Here is a 14,683-nt window from a genome sequence, read left to right on the forward strand (position 1 = left end):
ATTTACATCTTCCTTTACTTCTTTTATCATACTTACAGCAATTTGGCAGTGTGGCAGGATACAAAATCAATGCCCAGAAGTCAGTGGCATTTCTATACACTAACAATGAGACTGAAGAAAGAGAAATTAAGGAGTCAATCCCATTGACAATTGCACCCAAACATAAGATACCTAGGAATAAACCTAACCAAAGAGGTAAAGGATCTATACCCTAAAAACTACAGACCTTCTGAAAGAAATTGAGGAAGACACAAAGAGATGGAAAAATATTCCATGCTCATGGATTGAAAGAATTAATATTCTGAAAATGTCAATGCTACCCCGGGCAACTTACACATTTAATGCAATCCCTATCAAAATACCATGGACTTTCTTCAGAGAGTTGGAACAAATCATTTTAAGATTTATGTGGAATCAGAAAAGACCTCGAATAGCCAGGGGAATATTAAAAAAGAAAACCATAGCTGGGGGTATCACAATGCCAGATTTCAGGTTGTACTACAAAGCTGTGGTCATCAAGACAGTGTGGTACTGGCACAAAAACAGACACATAGATCAATGGAACAGAATAGAGAATCCAGAAGTGGACCCTCAACTTTATGGTCAGCTAATATTCAACAAAGGAGAAAAGACTATCCACTGGAAAAAAGACAGTCTCTTCAATAAATGGTGCTGGGAAAATTGGACATCCACATGCAGAAGAATGAAACTGGACCATTCTCTTACACCATACACAAAGATAAACTCAAAATGGACGAAAGATCTAAATGTGAGACAAGATTCCGTACTTAAAATGATTGTTTTAAAGTTTTCTCTTCTATAGCTGCCATTTTGTCAATTGACTTATTTTTTTCCTTTGAGTGGTCTCTGCTTTCCTCTTTGTTTTGGGGTTTTGTGATTTTTTGGTGTATGTTGGACATTCAATCTAACCATATGGTAACTGGAAGTTAGATTCTCCCCCTTTGCCAGGATGTACTGGGTTTTGTTATTGTTATTGTTTTTTGACTTTTGTAGTCTGCCTGTATGCCAAGGATCAACCTGAGGTGTTCACTTTAGGTCTTTTCTTTTTTTTTTTTTTTTAATTTTTTTATTTATTTATTTATGATAGTCACACACAGAGAGAGAGAGGCAGAGACATAGACAGAGGGAGAAGCAGGCTCCATGCACCGGGAGCCTGACGTGGGATTCGATCCCGGGTCTCCAGGATCGCGCCCTGGGCCAAAGGCAGGCGCCAAACCGCTGCGCCACCCAGGGATCCCACTTTAGGTCTTTTCATATTTTTTATGAGCCTTCCTCTTGGCTTACATGGTCACTCTCTAATTTTTTCATATAAGCAGTTGTTTTTTGATATCTTACTTATTAATGTCTAGCTTCCAAAAGGGCAAAAAGTGAAAAATGAAGAGGTGGGGAGAGTGTGCCTGAATGTACCATAATTTAAAAAACTGTACTCAGGCAGCCAGGGTGGCTCAGTGGTTTAGCATTGCCTATGGCCCAGGGCGTGATCCTGGAGACCTGGGATCGAGTCCCACATCGGGCTCCCCGCATGGAGCCTACTTTTCCCTCTGCCTGTGTCTCTGCCTCTCTCTCTCTCTCTCTCTCTCTGTGTGTGTGTGTGTCTCTCATTAATAAAAAAATAAAATCTTAAAAAAAAACTGTGCCCTATAGATTGATTGATACTTGGTTATTTCCTTTTTTTTTTTGGTATAAGTAAAATAGTCACAATCTTGTTTTAATATTTTTAGTATTTTGCTAGTATACCTTTGAGATAGATACTTAGAAGTCAATTTCTGTTTAAAATGTAAATTTTATGGGATTGTACCCATATTGCCAATTCTCTGATGTGTTGGTTTACTGTGCCAGTAGAAATATATAAAAATAACTTTTTCCCTACAGCCTCTACAATAACATGTTTCTACCTTCTTTCTTATCCCTTACTAATAGTGTCCTTATAGTCTAGATTTCTACTAAGAGTATTCAGTGGAATGTTTAAGTTAGTAAGTTGAAAAGATCAACAGAACAAATGGAAAAAAATGAAAAGGAAGGTATTAATTAAGGATAAGTTAATAAATCACCAAACCAGATTAAAGATAAATATGAATCAAGATTTTGGCACCTGGAAGGGGGTGATAATGTTATAAATTCTTAAAAATGTGGAAGTGGCTTTGCAACAAGGTAGTTGTGAAGACGGGAAGATTTTGAAGAGGAAAATATTCCTGATAAATACATTTTAATGTACAACCTCACACTATTTCTGCTTTGGGTCTTTCTCACATATTTTGACATTTTGTATTCTTATCACCATTTTATTTATTTATTTATTTATTTATTTATTTATTTATTTATTTATTTATTAAATATAATTTTCAAATGGCTCAGGTAGTTAAGCTTCTGCCTTCTGCTCTGGTCATGATCCCAGGGTCCTGGGATTGGGCCCTGCATCAGGCTCCATGGTTAGCATGGAGTCTGCTTCTTTCTCTCCATTTGCCCCTTCCCTTGCTCATGCTCTTCTGCTCTCTCTTTCTCAAATGAATATTCATCTGAGAGAAAGAGAGCACTGAAGCATGGGGATAGGTAAAGGGAGAGGCAGAGGGAGAGGGAAAGATTCTTATCCCAAGCGGACTTCCTGCTGAGTGCACAGTCCCATGCAATGGTTGATCTCAAAACCCCAAGAACATGACCTGAGCTGAAATCAAGAGTTGGTTGCTCAACCAACTGAGCCACCCAGGTGTCCCTTATTACCATTTCATTCTTAAGTATTTCTTCATTTTCTTTATAATTTCATTTTACCCAAAGTTATTTAGTAATCATTTGCTTAGTTTTGAAGCTTCTAGGACTTATTAATTTTGTTATTGATCTTGATTATTATTAGATAATGATTGGAGAACATGGTCTATGTAATATTGATTTTTAGAATTCATTACGGTTACTTTAGGGACAAATCTGATCTATTGTAAATATTTTCTTTTTTTTTAAATTTTTACTTATTTATGATAGTCACACAGAGAGAGAGAGAGAGAGAGAGAGAGGCAGAGACACAGGCAGAGGGAGAAGCAGGCTCCATGCACCGGGAGCCCGACGTGGGACTCAATCCCGGGTCTCCAGGACTGCGCCCTGGGCCATGGGCCAAAGGCAGGCGCCAAACCGCTGCGCCACCCAGGGATCCCTGTAAATATTTTCAATATAAGAAGGATGTCTGGGCAGCCCCGGTGGCTCAGCGGTTTAGCGCCACCTTCAGCCCAGGGCATGATCCTGCGTACCTGGGATCGAGTCCCACGTCAGGCTTCCTGCATGGAGCCTGCTTCTCCCTCTGCCTGTGTCTCTGCCTTTCTCTCTTTCTAATAAATAAATAAATAAAATCTTTAAAAAAATAATAAAAAAAATAAAAAGGTTATCTATTTTCTACTTGCTAATTGCATAATTCTCCATATGTATATATATATATAAATACACATATTTGTTATTGATCCTGATTATTATTAAATAATGGTTAGAGAACATGGTCTATATGATATTGATTTTTAGAATTCATTAAGGTTACTTTAGGGACAAATCTAACCTATTGTAAATATTTTTAATATAAAAAGAATGTCTATTTTCTACTTGCTAATTGCATAATTAATTATATATGTGTATATATATACACATATTTGTTCATATCTTTTTTATCTCATCTTATTTTTTAATCTCCTTGATCTATCACTTCCTGAGAGTAGGTATGTTAAACTCTTTAAGCAAAACGTGTCATTGATTTTTCTAATTCTTACTCCATTTCCTTGTTTTGCTTTTTAGCTATATTGTAGCTATATATTTGTTTCTTAGAGATATCATAACAAATTACCTCAAACTTGATGGCTTAAAACAATATAATTTTAATCTTTCAGAGTTATAGAAATCAGAATTCTGAAATCAAGTTGTCAGCAGGGCCATGCTTCCTTCAAAACTCTAGATTTCTTGCCTTTTCAAGCTTCTGGTTCCTCCAGGAATCCCTAGATTGTGGCAGCATAACCCTAGTTAGTCTCTGCTTCTGTCTTCACATGCACTTTTCCTTTGTGAATTTTCATTTGTTATTGGGCAGTTGTCACTGTATTTAGGGTACACTTTCATCCAAGGTGAACTCATATCAAGATCCTTAAGTAGATGTGCAAAGACCTTTTTTTGTGAATGAGATTACTTTTAAAGGTTCTGGATGAACATATATTTTGAGGAGGGCAACCTTTAATCTACTATAAATGGTACATATTAGGTACATGTATGTATATGACAGTTGTACCTTCTTACTTGGTTGGTTAAAATATGCCCATTATTTTGCATACACGTATATACATACAATATATGTATGTATATATAAAAATACATACAAGTATGTATATACGTATATGCAAAATGTATATACAAATATATATTCTACATCATGCCATTGCCATTTATTATCATAAATAGACATTCTTTTTATATTAAAAATATTTACAACAACATGGAAGTCATTAATTGGGAGTTGGAGTATTAGTAAGGAATTTAAAGACAATGATAAAATCTAAGAATTAGTCTGCTTTTTATTATCACTATGTTCAAGCAATTTTAAATAATGTCAGTGGTAAAATACTTCTTACAATTATCTTTTGTTGGTCTAGGTATAGAATAACTATTTCAGGTACTGTTGAGTATTAATAAACTTGTAAACTCCAAATTATCATGTTGTATTGCATATCATTTATTTTATTTTTTTAAAGACTTTATTTATTCATGAGAGATACAGAGAAGAGGCACAGTCATAAGCAAAGGGAGAAGCAGGCTCCTCGCCGGGAGCCGGAACTGGGACTCAATCCCGGAAGTCCGAGATCATGCCCTGAGCCTAAGACAGACGTTCAACCACTAGGCCACCCAGGTGTTCCTGCGTATCATTTAACACTATTTTACACAGAGGTTAATTCAGAAAACTCCCAATATAACTATCACTCTGCAATACACATAAACTTACTTACACATCTCTGTTTTGAGAGCAAGTTTATAATAATTCTAAATCATTAGAGCTTGCTTCATGTGCAGTTCAGGTCTATAACTCTTGGGACACATATTACTTCATTTAAACAGCAGATTATAAATAAATGAGGAGGGGCACCTGAGAATCTCAGTTGGTTGAGAGTCTGCCTTCTGCTCAGGTCCTGATTCCAGGGTCCTGGGGTTAAGCCCGATGTCAGGCTCCCCGATGAGCTTCTCCCACTTCCTTTGTCTGCTGCTTCCCCTGCTTGTGCTCTCTGTCAAAAAAAATAAATAAAATATTTAAAAACAAATAAATAAATGATAACACAGTCATTGTAAAGAACAAACAGAATTTATATAATCTTAATTCTGTTATCATACAGACCACTTGGAGTTTTTCTGTGTGTAATAACTGGGTTTTTTTTTTTTAAGATTTTATTTATTTTTCATGAGAGACACACAGAGAGAGAGGCAGAGACATAGGCAGAGGGAGAAGCAGGCTCCTCACAGGGAGCCCAATGCCGGACTTGATCCTATCCCAGGATCAAGAGCTGAGCCAAAGGCAGGCCCCCAACTGCTGAGCCACCCAGGTGTCCCAATATTGATCTTTAAAATTTTTGTTTTATTTATTTAAATTTTTTAGGGGAGAGCAGAAAGGGGTACAGGGAGAGGGAGAGAGAGAATCTTAAGCAGGCTTTATGGCCAGTGAAGGGCCCTTTGTGGGTCTTGACCTGGAACCCTGAGATCATGATCTGAGCCAAAATCATGAGTTGGAGGCTTGACTGAGCCATCCAGGTGCCCCTAATTACCGATCTTTTGGTTTGATTTAATGTTCACAGAAAGGCAAACATTGTGACTAAAGGTACATTCTCTAGTGCCAAATTGCCTGTGTTTTATCTTTATCACCAGCTAACTGTATGATCATAGGCAAGTTACTTGTAACTCTCAGTTTCAACATCTTTTAAATGTGGGTAATAATAAAATATGGATTAATAAAGATATTTTAAGACCATTTTGGTAGGATTTAATGAGTTATTACAGATACTAGTTAGAATTGCACTTTTAACACAATAAATACTTGATAAATTTTAACTTTTATTATTATTAATTCATATTATTAATTCCCAACTATCTCAGTGGTATATTAAGAAAAAAATTCTTTTTTTTTTTTTGAAAAAAAAGTTCTTTATAAAAGTCTTTAATGTAGGGATGCCAGGGTGGTTCAGAGTTTAAGCTTCTGACTTTTGGCTCAGGGCATGATCCCTGAGTTCAGGGATGAGTCCAGCATGGCTACCTGTAGGAAGCCTGCTTTTCCCCCTGCCTATGTCTCTGCCTTTCGGCGTCTCTCATGAATAAATAAAATCTTAAACAAACAAACAAAAAATATTTGTGGGGGTGAGGTATGGGTGAGAAAAGAGACTGAGGGAATTCATGCTTATTTTAAACCACAGCCAACAAGACAAAAGTGTATTTTAGGCAATGACATCAGGAAAGAAAGATGATTGAAAAGCTTAAGATGGCTGGTTTTTCAGTCTTTTTCCCCACTCCTCAAATAATATTTAAGATGAATGCAGTAATTTCCTTCAGAACTTTCCATAATGACAGAAATATTTTGTATCCACGCTGTGCAATAGAGCAGCTAGTAAGAGTGAGAGAATTTAAATAACTTATTACTGATGATAAAGATTAAAAGACAGCCATCTGTCTGTAGGAAGCATACTTAGTCACAATTTCTATTTGCTTTTCCATAAGGAGTAAGTCTTTATCAAAAGATCCATAATCAACATTGTTTTGTTATTTACCAGAGTCACATTTTTATTTGGACCTTACAACATCCTAAATTATTTAATTACAAAATAGCAAGTCAGGTTGAAGGATGGTCATGGATTGAATGAATCTCTACTAGATGACGCTCCGTGTCATGTACAACTGTGTGACATCAGTTTTTACGAGAAGTTGACTAGTTCATTAAAAACCTCAGGTTCGTCACCACCGCGTTGCACTTTCCGCGGTGCCATCGCACGTGTACTTTTTAACAGGCAGCGGCGCGAGATAACCCGGCGAGTGACAAGTCTACCTCGTCCCCCATTTGTCCCCCGCCGGCGGCTGCAGTCCCGCCAGCCACCGCCAGGGTGAGACGGAAGAGGCCTCCCTGCCCTCTTGGCTGGGATCTTGGAGATCGTACAGCACCATGACGTGCGCCGAAGACGTAGGTGTAGACGGTGAACAAAGAGGAGCCCCACGGTGGATGTGGCGCCCCGGGCACGCCCGCGTCGGGCCCCGGCGCGACGCCCCGCACCTCCGCTCGACTCCCCGCACCCGGGCAGCCCCGGCGGGGCGAAGCGATAGGGCCGACCGCGGAGTGGAGTCTCCATCCACGGTTGAGGACCAGGAGACGGTGGAGGCCGTGGGGAGGCTGGGTAGAGGCTGGGGAGGGCCACCGAACGAGGCTGCGGAGGAGGACGACGGCAGCGCGGGAGGACACGCCGAGGGGAGGCCGCGGCCCCTCCGACAGGCGGGAGCCCCGCTCCCGGGGAGCCCGCAGCTTCCTCCATCTTGGTGGATGCAGGCGGGGAGCGGCGTCTGGGTGTGTGCCCTGTGGCGCCCGCCCCAGGGGCCCCTCGGACGCACACGCTGGAATCAGGGGCTGTGCCCTCGGCCGAATGGCGGAGCCCAGTTGGGGCTTCGCGGGGCCAAGTTTCCCAGCCCCACGGGCTTTGGTTTTGAATTGGTCCCAAGTTCCCACAGCAGTCCCGACAAAATGGAGGACGTCGTCTCCTCCTACAGCCGTGACGGGAGGTGGGGGGACAATTCCCCACGGGCTGAGGCGACGGTGGAGGTGCTCCCACCCCCTCCGCGCACGCGGGAACCCCCTGCGCGCGCTGCCCCGACCTCCCGCCGTGCCTCGCTGCGGCCCCTGCCCGGGCGCGGCCCTCCCGGGGGGCGTCACGCACTGGACAGGGAGGGCGCCGAGGACATCGAGGCCGCGTCTCTCCTCAGGCAGGGTCGCTGGGAGCGGCTCCAGGGGCCCGGGCGCCCAGGCCCGAGTCAGGGTAGGCGGCCACGGCCCCGGTGTGTCGGGCCGTCCCGGGCCCTGGAGGGCACCCCGGACCCCCAGGGAGCGAGCCGGCGGCTGGGGCAGCGGGCAGCGGGCAGCGTAACTCGGGCTGCCTGACCCTGACGGACCCGGGGGTGGGGGCGGGGAGGGAGGCGGGGGTAAGGAGGGGAGGGGACGCGGCCGAGGGCCGAGCGCCGGCGGAGGGGGGAGTGGAACGGCAACGCCGGGGGGCGTGGCCCGCGCCTGACGGACAGCCCTTCGGACCACCCCCCCGAGGGGGGTCCTGAAGGACAGCAGAGGGGGCCAATGGGCGCGCCCGAGGCGCCCCGGCCCGCCCTCCCCGCCGGCCAATGAGGGCGCGGAGGGCGGAGCCTCCCCGGGCTCGGCCGCGCCACCGCCTCCTCCGCCTCCTCCTCCTCACCAGCGCTAAACCCGGGACTGGACCGAGCGGAGTTGTGCGTGTTGCCGAAGGGGGGTGGGCCGGGGGAGGGGAGGTTCGTTCCGCGGAGCCGCAGCCAGAACCGGGTGAGGCTTATCCCCGCTGTCTTTCCAGTCCGGGTCCGCCGATAGTGGGGGTGGCTGGGAGCAGCGCAGCCTCGGGAGGAGGAGGCGGAGGCGGAGGCGGCTGGGGAGGCGGAGATGGGTGAGGGCAGCCTCCGGAGCCTCCCACCGACCCGGGATTAATACCCCGCGGCGCGGCCGCCGTCGCCGCTGCCGCGTCGGGGCCTCGGGGGCTGCTCCGGGCTCCGCTCATGTCACAGGCGTCTTCGCGTGCGGCCCGAAGGGCTGCGAGAGTGAGGGAGAGGCCGGGAGGGCTGGGTGAGGCGGACGCCAGAGGCGGGGGTCGCTCGGGGGCCGGGGGGCGGCCCGGGCCGGGGCGGCGGGAGGTCGCGGGGTATTTTTCCTTTCTTTCTTGCGGGGGGGGTGGTGGTGGTGGGGCGGTGGGGGGAGGGGCGCCTCAGTTGGTTCTCCCGCTCTCGGGGCTGCGCTCGCACCGTCTCCGCGGTAGCCCGAGGTCCCCAAGTTTTTCGGGGCGAGGGTGCTGCCTCTTCCCCCGCCGGGTCCCCTCCGTCGCTCTTCCCTTCCCCGGCATTTGTCGTCTTCTCTTTATGTGTCTAATTTGGGCTAGTTTTAATGGCGGGCGGGAGTCGGGCAGTCTCGGAGTCATTGCAAGTGCTCCGACCAACGGGATTTCAGCTCCGCGGTGCGGTGGCGGCCCCTCACCCCGAGGTGCTGCCGGTGACGGGCGAGGCCAGGGGCAGAGTCCGGAGGGAGTGCCGTCCGCCCTCCTCCCACCGTGTAGTTTGCAAAACGACGTTGAGCGCTGTCTAGTTTTTGAGGGCCGTGCGGATTTTTGGATTTTCTTTGGTTTCTTCCCAGCACGGGTGGGGTAGGGTGGAAGAGCGCGGAAACTCCTGCACTTTCGCCCCTGCTTTCTCCTCCTGGTGGTGAAGGACTTGATGGTGTTGCGTCTTAATTGGGCGAACTAAATTTCGCCTCTCTGGTTCTAGGACCTTCTGGCCCGTCTGGGGAAACTTCGGGAGAAAGTAAAGAAGAAAACATAACCTTTGTGAGTAATTGCACCCTTTTCTTTAATACACTTAGTGCCACAGTTAGGTGACTTTGTTATGAAGGCAAAGAGCTGATTGCTTAGGTGGACCCTGCCCTTGGAGACAGGCTGGGGAAACTCCTGGGAAAGCAGTGGGAATGCGTGCTGGTACTTACACCACTGGAGTTTCTAGAGTTCCAAAGTTGTACTTTAAAGTTGGTTTCATTTTTAATGCTTCGCATTTAATTTTATTTTTTCCTTCCCTGTGGATAAAAGTATTTTTTTCTTCGCTGTTGGATTAAAGGAAAACATAATGAATCTTCTATTGTTTTAGGGGTGACAGAGTATTTTTGCTATCCTCTTATATTTGAGGAAAATTTAAGTAACCTGCTAGTCTTCCCGACAGCATCACATCAGGAGATATATGATGTAGTTGTCTCAGTGCTGTGGTTTTACGATTGACCACTGAATTGGTACCAATGCACAGCCTGATCTTTCCATGAAGTTAATATGTCTTTTCCTTGTACCAGAAAATAATTACGTTTCATTTTGGTACAATAAAGGGCCCAGTTGTCTGTTAGCTATTCAGTTAATGGTTTTTTAGCACCAATTCTTGCCTGAATAATAATTTTATTAGGAGTCTGAAGATAGTGATTTGGAAAAAAAGTCACTGATTCTACATCTATTACTTAGTGTGTCTTTTAAAGCTGATCCAACAATTTATAATTGGTCATTGAAAAGAAACTTGTGAGTAGAATAACTCGCATTGTAGTATTTCCTGCCTTCCCTTTGGCCTTGTCCTCCTTACCAAACTTGGCTTTGTACTTAACTCACTTTATTCTTCACGTTACGCGTTTTTAGCTTGTTAGACCTAGGACACTGTGCTGTTAACATATAGATTGCTATGTGTAGCCTTGCAGGCTCAGTCAGGAGAGTGTGCAACTTTTGATCTAGACATTTTTTTTTTTTTTAATTTTTACTTATTTATGATAGTCACAGAGAGAGAGAGAGAGAGGCAGAGACAGGCAGAGGGAGAAGCAGGCTCCATGCACCGGGAGCCTGACGTGGGATTCGATCCCGGGTCTCCAGGATCGCGCCCTGGGCCAAAGGCAGGCGCTAAACCACTGCGCCACCCAGGGATCCCTGATCTAGACATTTTTAATTAACTTTTTAGTCATTACTCATCTAGAGTATTGATAATTTTGTGGTTTTTCATTTTTTTTGTTTTTTGCTGCATTATTTATCGCTCTTTTTTCTTTTGACTATTCTTAGAAGTTTTCCTCAGATATTTAATAATTTTTGATTGGTCTACTCATGATTAAAAATTCAGAAGTAGAAAGCAAATTAGGAAAATATGTGGGCTTTCAATTTGTGAGCTTCACTGTGGATGATTCTTATAACCCTTTGATGGAGAATATCTTGAGTCATTATCTTTAGGTCTTTCCTTTTTTGCTGGTTCCTAATTCCACAGAGAAGACGGTTTCTGAAAAACAAGCCTTCCAGGGAAGGGTAGCATGCCTGAAAGATAGAGGTCTGGATGCCAGGTGTATGGGAATCAAGTGGAAGTAGGCATTTCATATGCATGATAGTGAACCATTCACCCATGTTTGGTGAGCCCCAGACAAAAATCTTATACTCTACCCAAAGAATAGAAGTCTAGAACTTGTGCCAGGATGAGGAAAAAAACCTGTCATCCTCAACCTGGTGGGAAAGAATGGATCTGGGATCCCACAACCTCATTTTAGCTTCCTATCCCTTATTCCAAGGATATCTGGAGCTACTTGTTTCTGAACCTTTTGAAGATCCTGTAGCATAAATCAGGATGTTTCTTCTCAGCTTTTTCCATCACTATTTTAGAGTTTGTCTCAGGAACGCCTGGCCTGGGTGGCTCAGCAGTTGAGAGTCTGCCTTCAGCTGAGGGCGTGGTCCTGGAGTCCCAGGATCAAGTCCCACATCAGGCTCCCTGCATGGAGCCTGCTTCTCTCTCTGCCTATGTCTCTGCTCCTCTCTCTGTGTCTCTCCTGAATAAATAAATAAAATATTTTTTAAAAAAAGAAAAGAAAATAGAGTTTGTGTCAGATCAGCTGAGGTAGTTAACTACTCATCCTTTTACTTTTCAGCTTACAAAATTTTGTTGCTTTGTTTTCTTTTGTTTCCTTTTTTTTTTTTTTATAATTTTATTTATTTGATAGTGTATGTGCACATACACACAAAGCAAGGGGAGCAGCAGATAGAGGGAGCCACACAGGGCTGGATCCCAGAATCCTGAGTTCATGACCTGAGCCAAAGGCAGATGCTTAACTAACTGAGCCACCCAGGTCCCCTGTTGCTTCCTTTCTGGTTCTTCCTTTCCTTGGGAGTGGGAACTTTACCACTGTTTATGGCGATTTTAGAAGGAAGTGAAGTTAGTTGTGTATAATCAGTATCAACTTAATTACTACCAACCTATTTTTTTCTAGGTAGTAATTTTGTACTTGGGTACTTCAGTAATTCTCTTGCTATTTGTGGTAGTTGTTTTTTTTTTTTTTTTTTCTATTTATTTATGATAGTCATAGAGAGAGAGAGAGAGAGCGAGAGAGAGAGAGAGAGAGGCAGAGGGAGAAGCAGGCTCCATGTACCGGGAGCCTGATGTGGGACTCGATCCCGGGTCTCCAGGATCGAGCCCTGGGCCAAAGGCAGGCGCCAAACCGCTGCGCCACCCAGGGATCCCGGTAGTTGTTTATTTAGTTTATCTTTCTTCTATCTCATTATATTCATTATATCTCCAGAATTGTGGTACATCTTTATTTTATTTCTGATTTTATTTTATTTTATTTATTTATTTATTTTTATTTCTGATTTTAAACGGGAATGCTTTTACTAGATACTCACTAAACATAAAGTTAGCTTTCAAGTTGAGGTGATGTTTATGTAAATACATAAATATTTTTAGTAAGAAAGACCTATCTGTAACAGTGTAAGTCCACAGAGATGCTACAGGAATATGCTTTAGGGCTAATTGGTGTTTAACAGTGGTTTTTGTAACCTATATCCTGATTATCTTTCATAGACCTTACAGTTACAGGTGGCCAGAAAAATGAACTTTGAAACACTATTTTTTTTTCTTATGGTGATTCTTTTTTATTTTAAGATTTTATTTTTGGGACGCCTGGGTGGCTCAGTGGTTTAGCGTCTGCCTTTGGCCCAAGGTGTGATCCTGGAGTCCCGGGATTGAGTTCTGCATCGGGCTCCCTGCATGGAACCTGCTTTTCCTCTCTTTGCCTGTTTCTCTGCCTCTCTCTCTCTCTGTGTCTCTCATGAATAAATAAATAAAATCTTTTTAAAAAAATTTTAAAAAATTATTTTTAAGTAATCTCGGTGTCCAACATGGGACTCAAACTCACAACCCAGAGATCAAGAATCACATGTTCTAGTAACTGAGCTGGCCAGGTACCTCAATAATTAAATATTTTTAGATACTTTCTTGGTGATTTAAATTTTTGAAGATTCATAATGCAAGTTAGTTTACCTATCTCATCATGTGCTAATCTTGTCATATTAATATTTCAACAGTTCTATTTTACCTACTTTTTTTTTTATTTTTTATTTTTTTATTTATTTATGATAGTCACAGAGAGAGAGAGAGAGAGAGGCAGAGACACAGGCAGAGGGAGAAGCAGGCCCCATGCACCGGGAGCCCGACGTGGGATTCGATCCCGGGTCTCCAGGATCGCACCCTGGGCCAAAGGCAGGCGCCAAACCGCTGCGCCACCCAGGGATCCTATTTTACTTACTTTTTAACAACAGATCCTTCTGATGTCTGGGTAGCTCATTTGGTTGAGCATCTGACTCTTGTTTTGGGCTCAGGTGGTGATCTCAGGATGGAGTGAACCCCACTCACCCCACTCCCTACTCGGGCTCAGCACTCTGCCAGGAGTCAGCTTGAGGTTCCTCTCTGCCTTCATCACATGTGTTCTCTCTTTCTCTCTTGTTTTTAAAGATTTTATTTATTCATTCCTGAGAGAAACAGAGACACAGGCAGAGGGAGAAGCAGGGTCCATGCTGGGAGCCTGGATGTGGGACTCGAATCGGAACTCCAGGACTATGTCCTGAGCTCAAGGCTGAACGCTGAGCCACCCAGGTATCCCTCTCTCTGTCTTTCAAATATATAAATCTTTTTTTTTTTTTTAAAGGTAACATTCTTTTTACTATGTAAATTATTTGTAATTGTATGTAAATATAATTGAATATTGAATGGCTACTGAATTACTCAGCTAATAAGTAAAGAATTTAGCCAGAAACTTTTGCAACTTTTAAAAAGCTTATTGTATGAGTTCCTGGGTGGCTTAGTTGGTCCTTTGGCTCAGGTCATGATCTCAGGTCTTGAGATTGAAGACTGCCTTGGGCTCTCTCCTCAGTGGGAAGTCTGCTTCTCCCTCTCCCTCCGTCCCTCCCCCTGTTCCTGTACACTCTCTTAAATATATAAAATCTTTTTTAATAAAAAAGGAACATTTTAAAAACTGACACTGAAAAAAAAATAAAAATAAAAACTGACACTGAATATACACTTAAAAATGGTTAAAATGAAAAAAAAAAAAAAGGTTAAAATGGCAAGTTCCCTTAATTGACTGAGCCACCCAAGCACCCCTGTTTTGCTATGTTTTTTTTTGTTTTGTTTTTTGTTTTTTTAGATTTTATTTATTCATGAGAGAGAGAGGCAGAAACACAGGCAGAGGGAGAAGCAGGCTCCATGCAGGGAGTCTGACATGGGACTCAATCCTGGGTCTCCAGGATCACACCCTGGGCTGAAGGCCGGCACCTTCAGCCACCGGGGCTGCCCTGCTATGGGTTTTTAAAAAGGTAAGTACATCAACCTTCAGAAAGAAAAACAACTCAGATGTTACTAAAAGTAAATACAAAAGAGGAGAACACTGTCTTTTTATTTATTTAATTATTTTAAAGATTTTATTTGTTTGAGAGAGAGACAGCATGACTGGTGGGGGCAGAGGGAGAGGGACAAGCAGACTAAGCATGGAGCCGGATGAGGGGCCCAGTCCCAGGACCCCAAAATCATGACCCAAGTTGAAGTCCGATGCTTAACCCACCAACCCCACTGC

General features: G+C 43.7%; 2 protein-coding genes across 28 annotated transcripts in view; one reads left to right on the forward strand and one right to left on the reverse strand.

The window, feature by feature from the left end:
- Window positions 1-8,792, reverse strand: part of LOC144296609 (uncharacterized) — a 47,056-nt gene extending 38,264 nt beyond the window's left edge. The window contains exons 1-3 of the mRNA XM_077869702.1: window positions 8,603-8,792; window positions 7,058-8,157; window positions 5,120-5,255 (exon numbers count right to left, since the gene is read on the reverse strand). Coding sequence (XP_077725828.1) covers window positions 5,120-5,255; window positions 7,058-8,157; window positions 8,603-8,792 — 1,426 coding nt within the window. The remainder of the gene's footprint in view (window positions 1-5,119; window positions 5,256-7,057; window positions 8,158-8,602) is intronic.
- The window catches only part of ZMYM5 (zinc finger MYM-type containing 5), a 63,982-nt gene continuing 56,370 nt past the window's right edge, over window positions 7,072-14,683 (forward strand). For 8 of the 27 annotated variants that reach the window (XM_077868478.1, XM_077868477.1, XM_077868476.1 and 5 more), the window contains exons 1-2: window positions 8,699-8,857; window positions 9,550-9,608. The gene's annotated coding sequence lies outside the window, so the exon portion shown is untranslated. The other 19 variants (XM_077868479.1, XM_077868458.1, XM_077868475.1 and 16 more) reach the window with 17 other exon arrangements.

The sequence above is a fragment of the Canis aureus genome, chromosome 24 (assembly GCF_053574225.1).
Source record: "Canis aureus isolate CA01 chromosome 24, VMU_Caureus_v.1.0, whole genome shotgun sequence".
Classification (NCBI taxonomy): domain Eukaryota; kingdom Metazoa; phylum Chordata; class Mammalia; order Carnivora; family Canidae; genus Canis; species Canis aureus.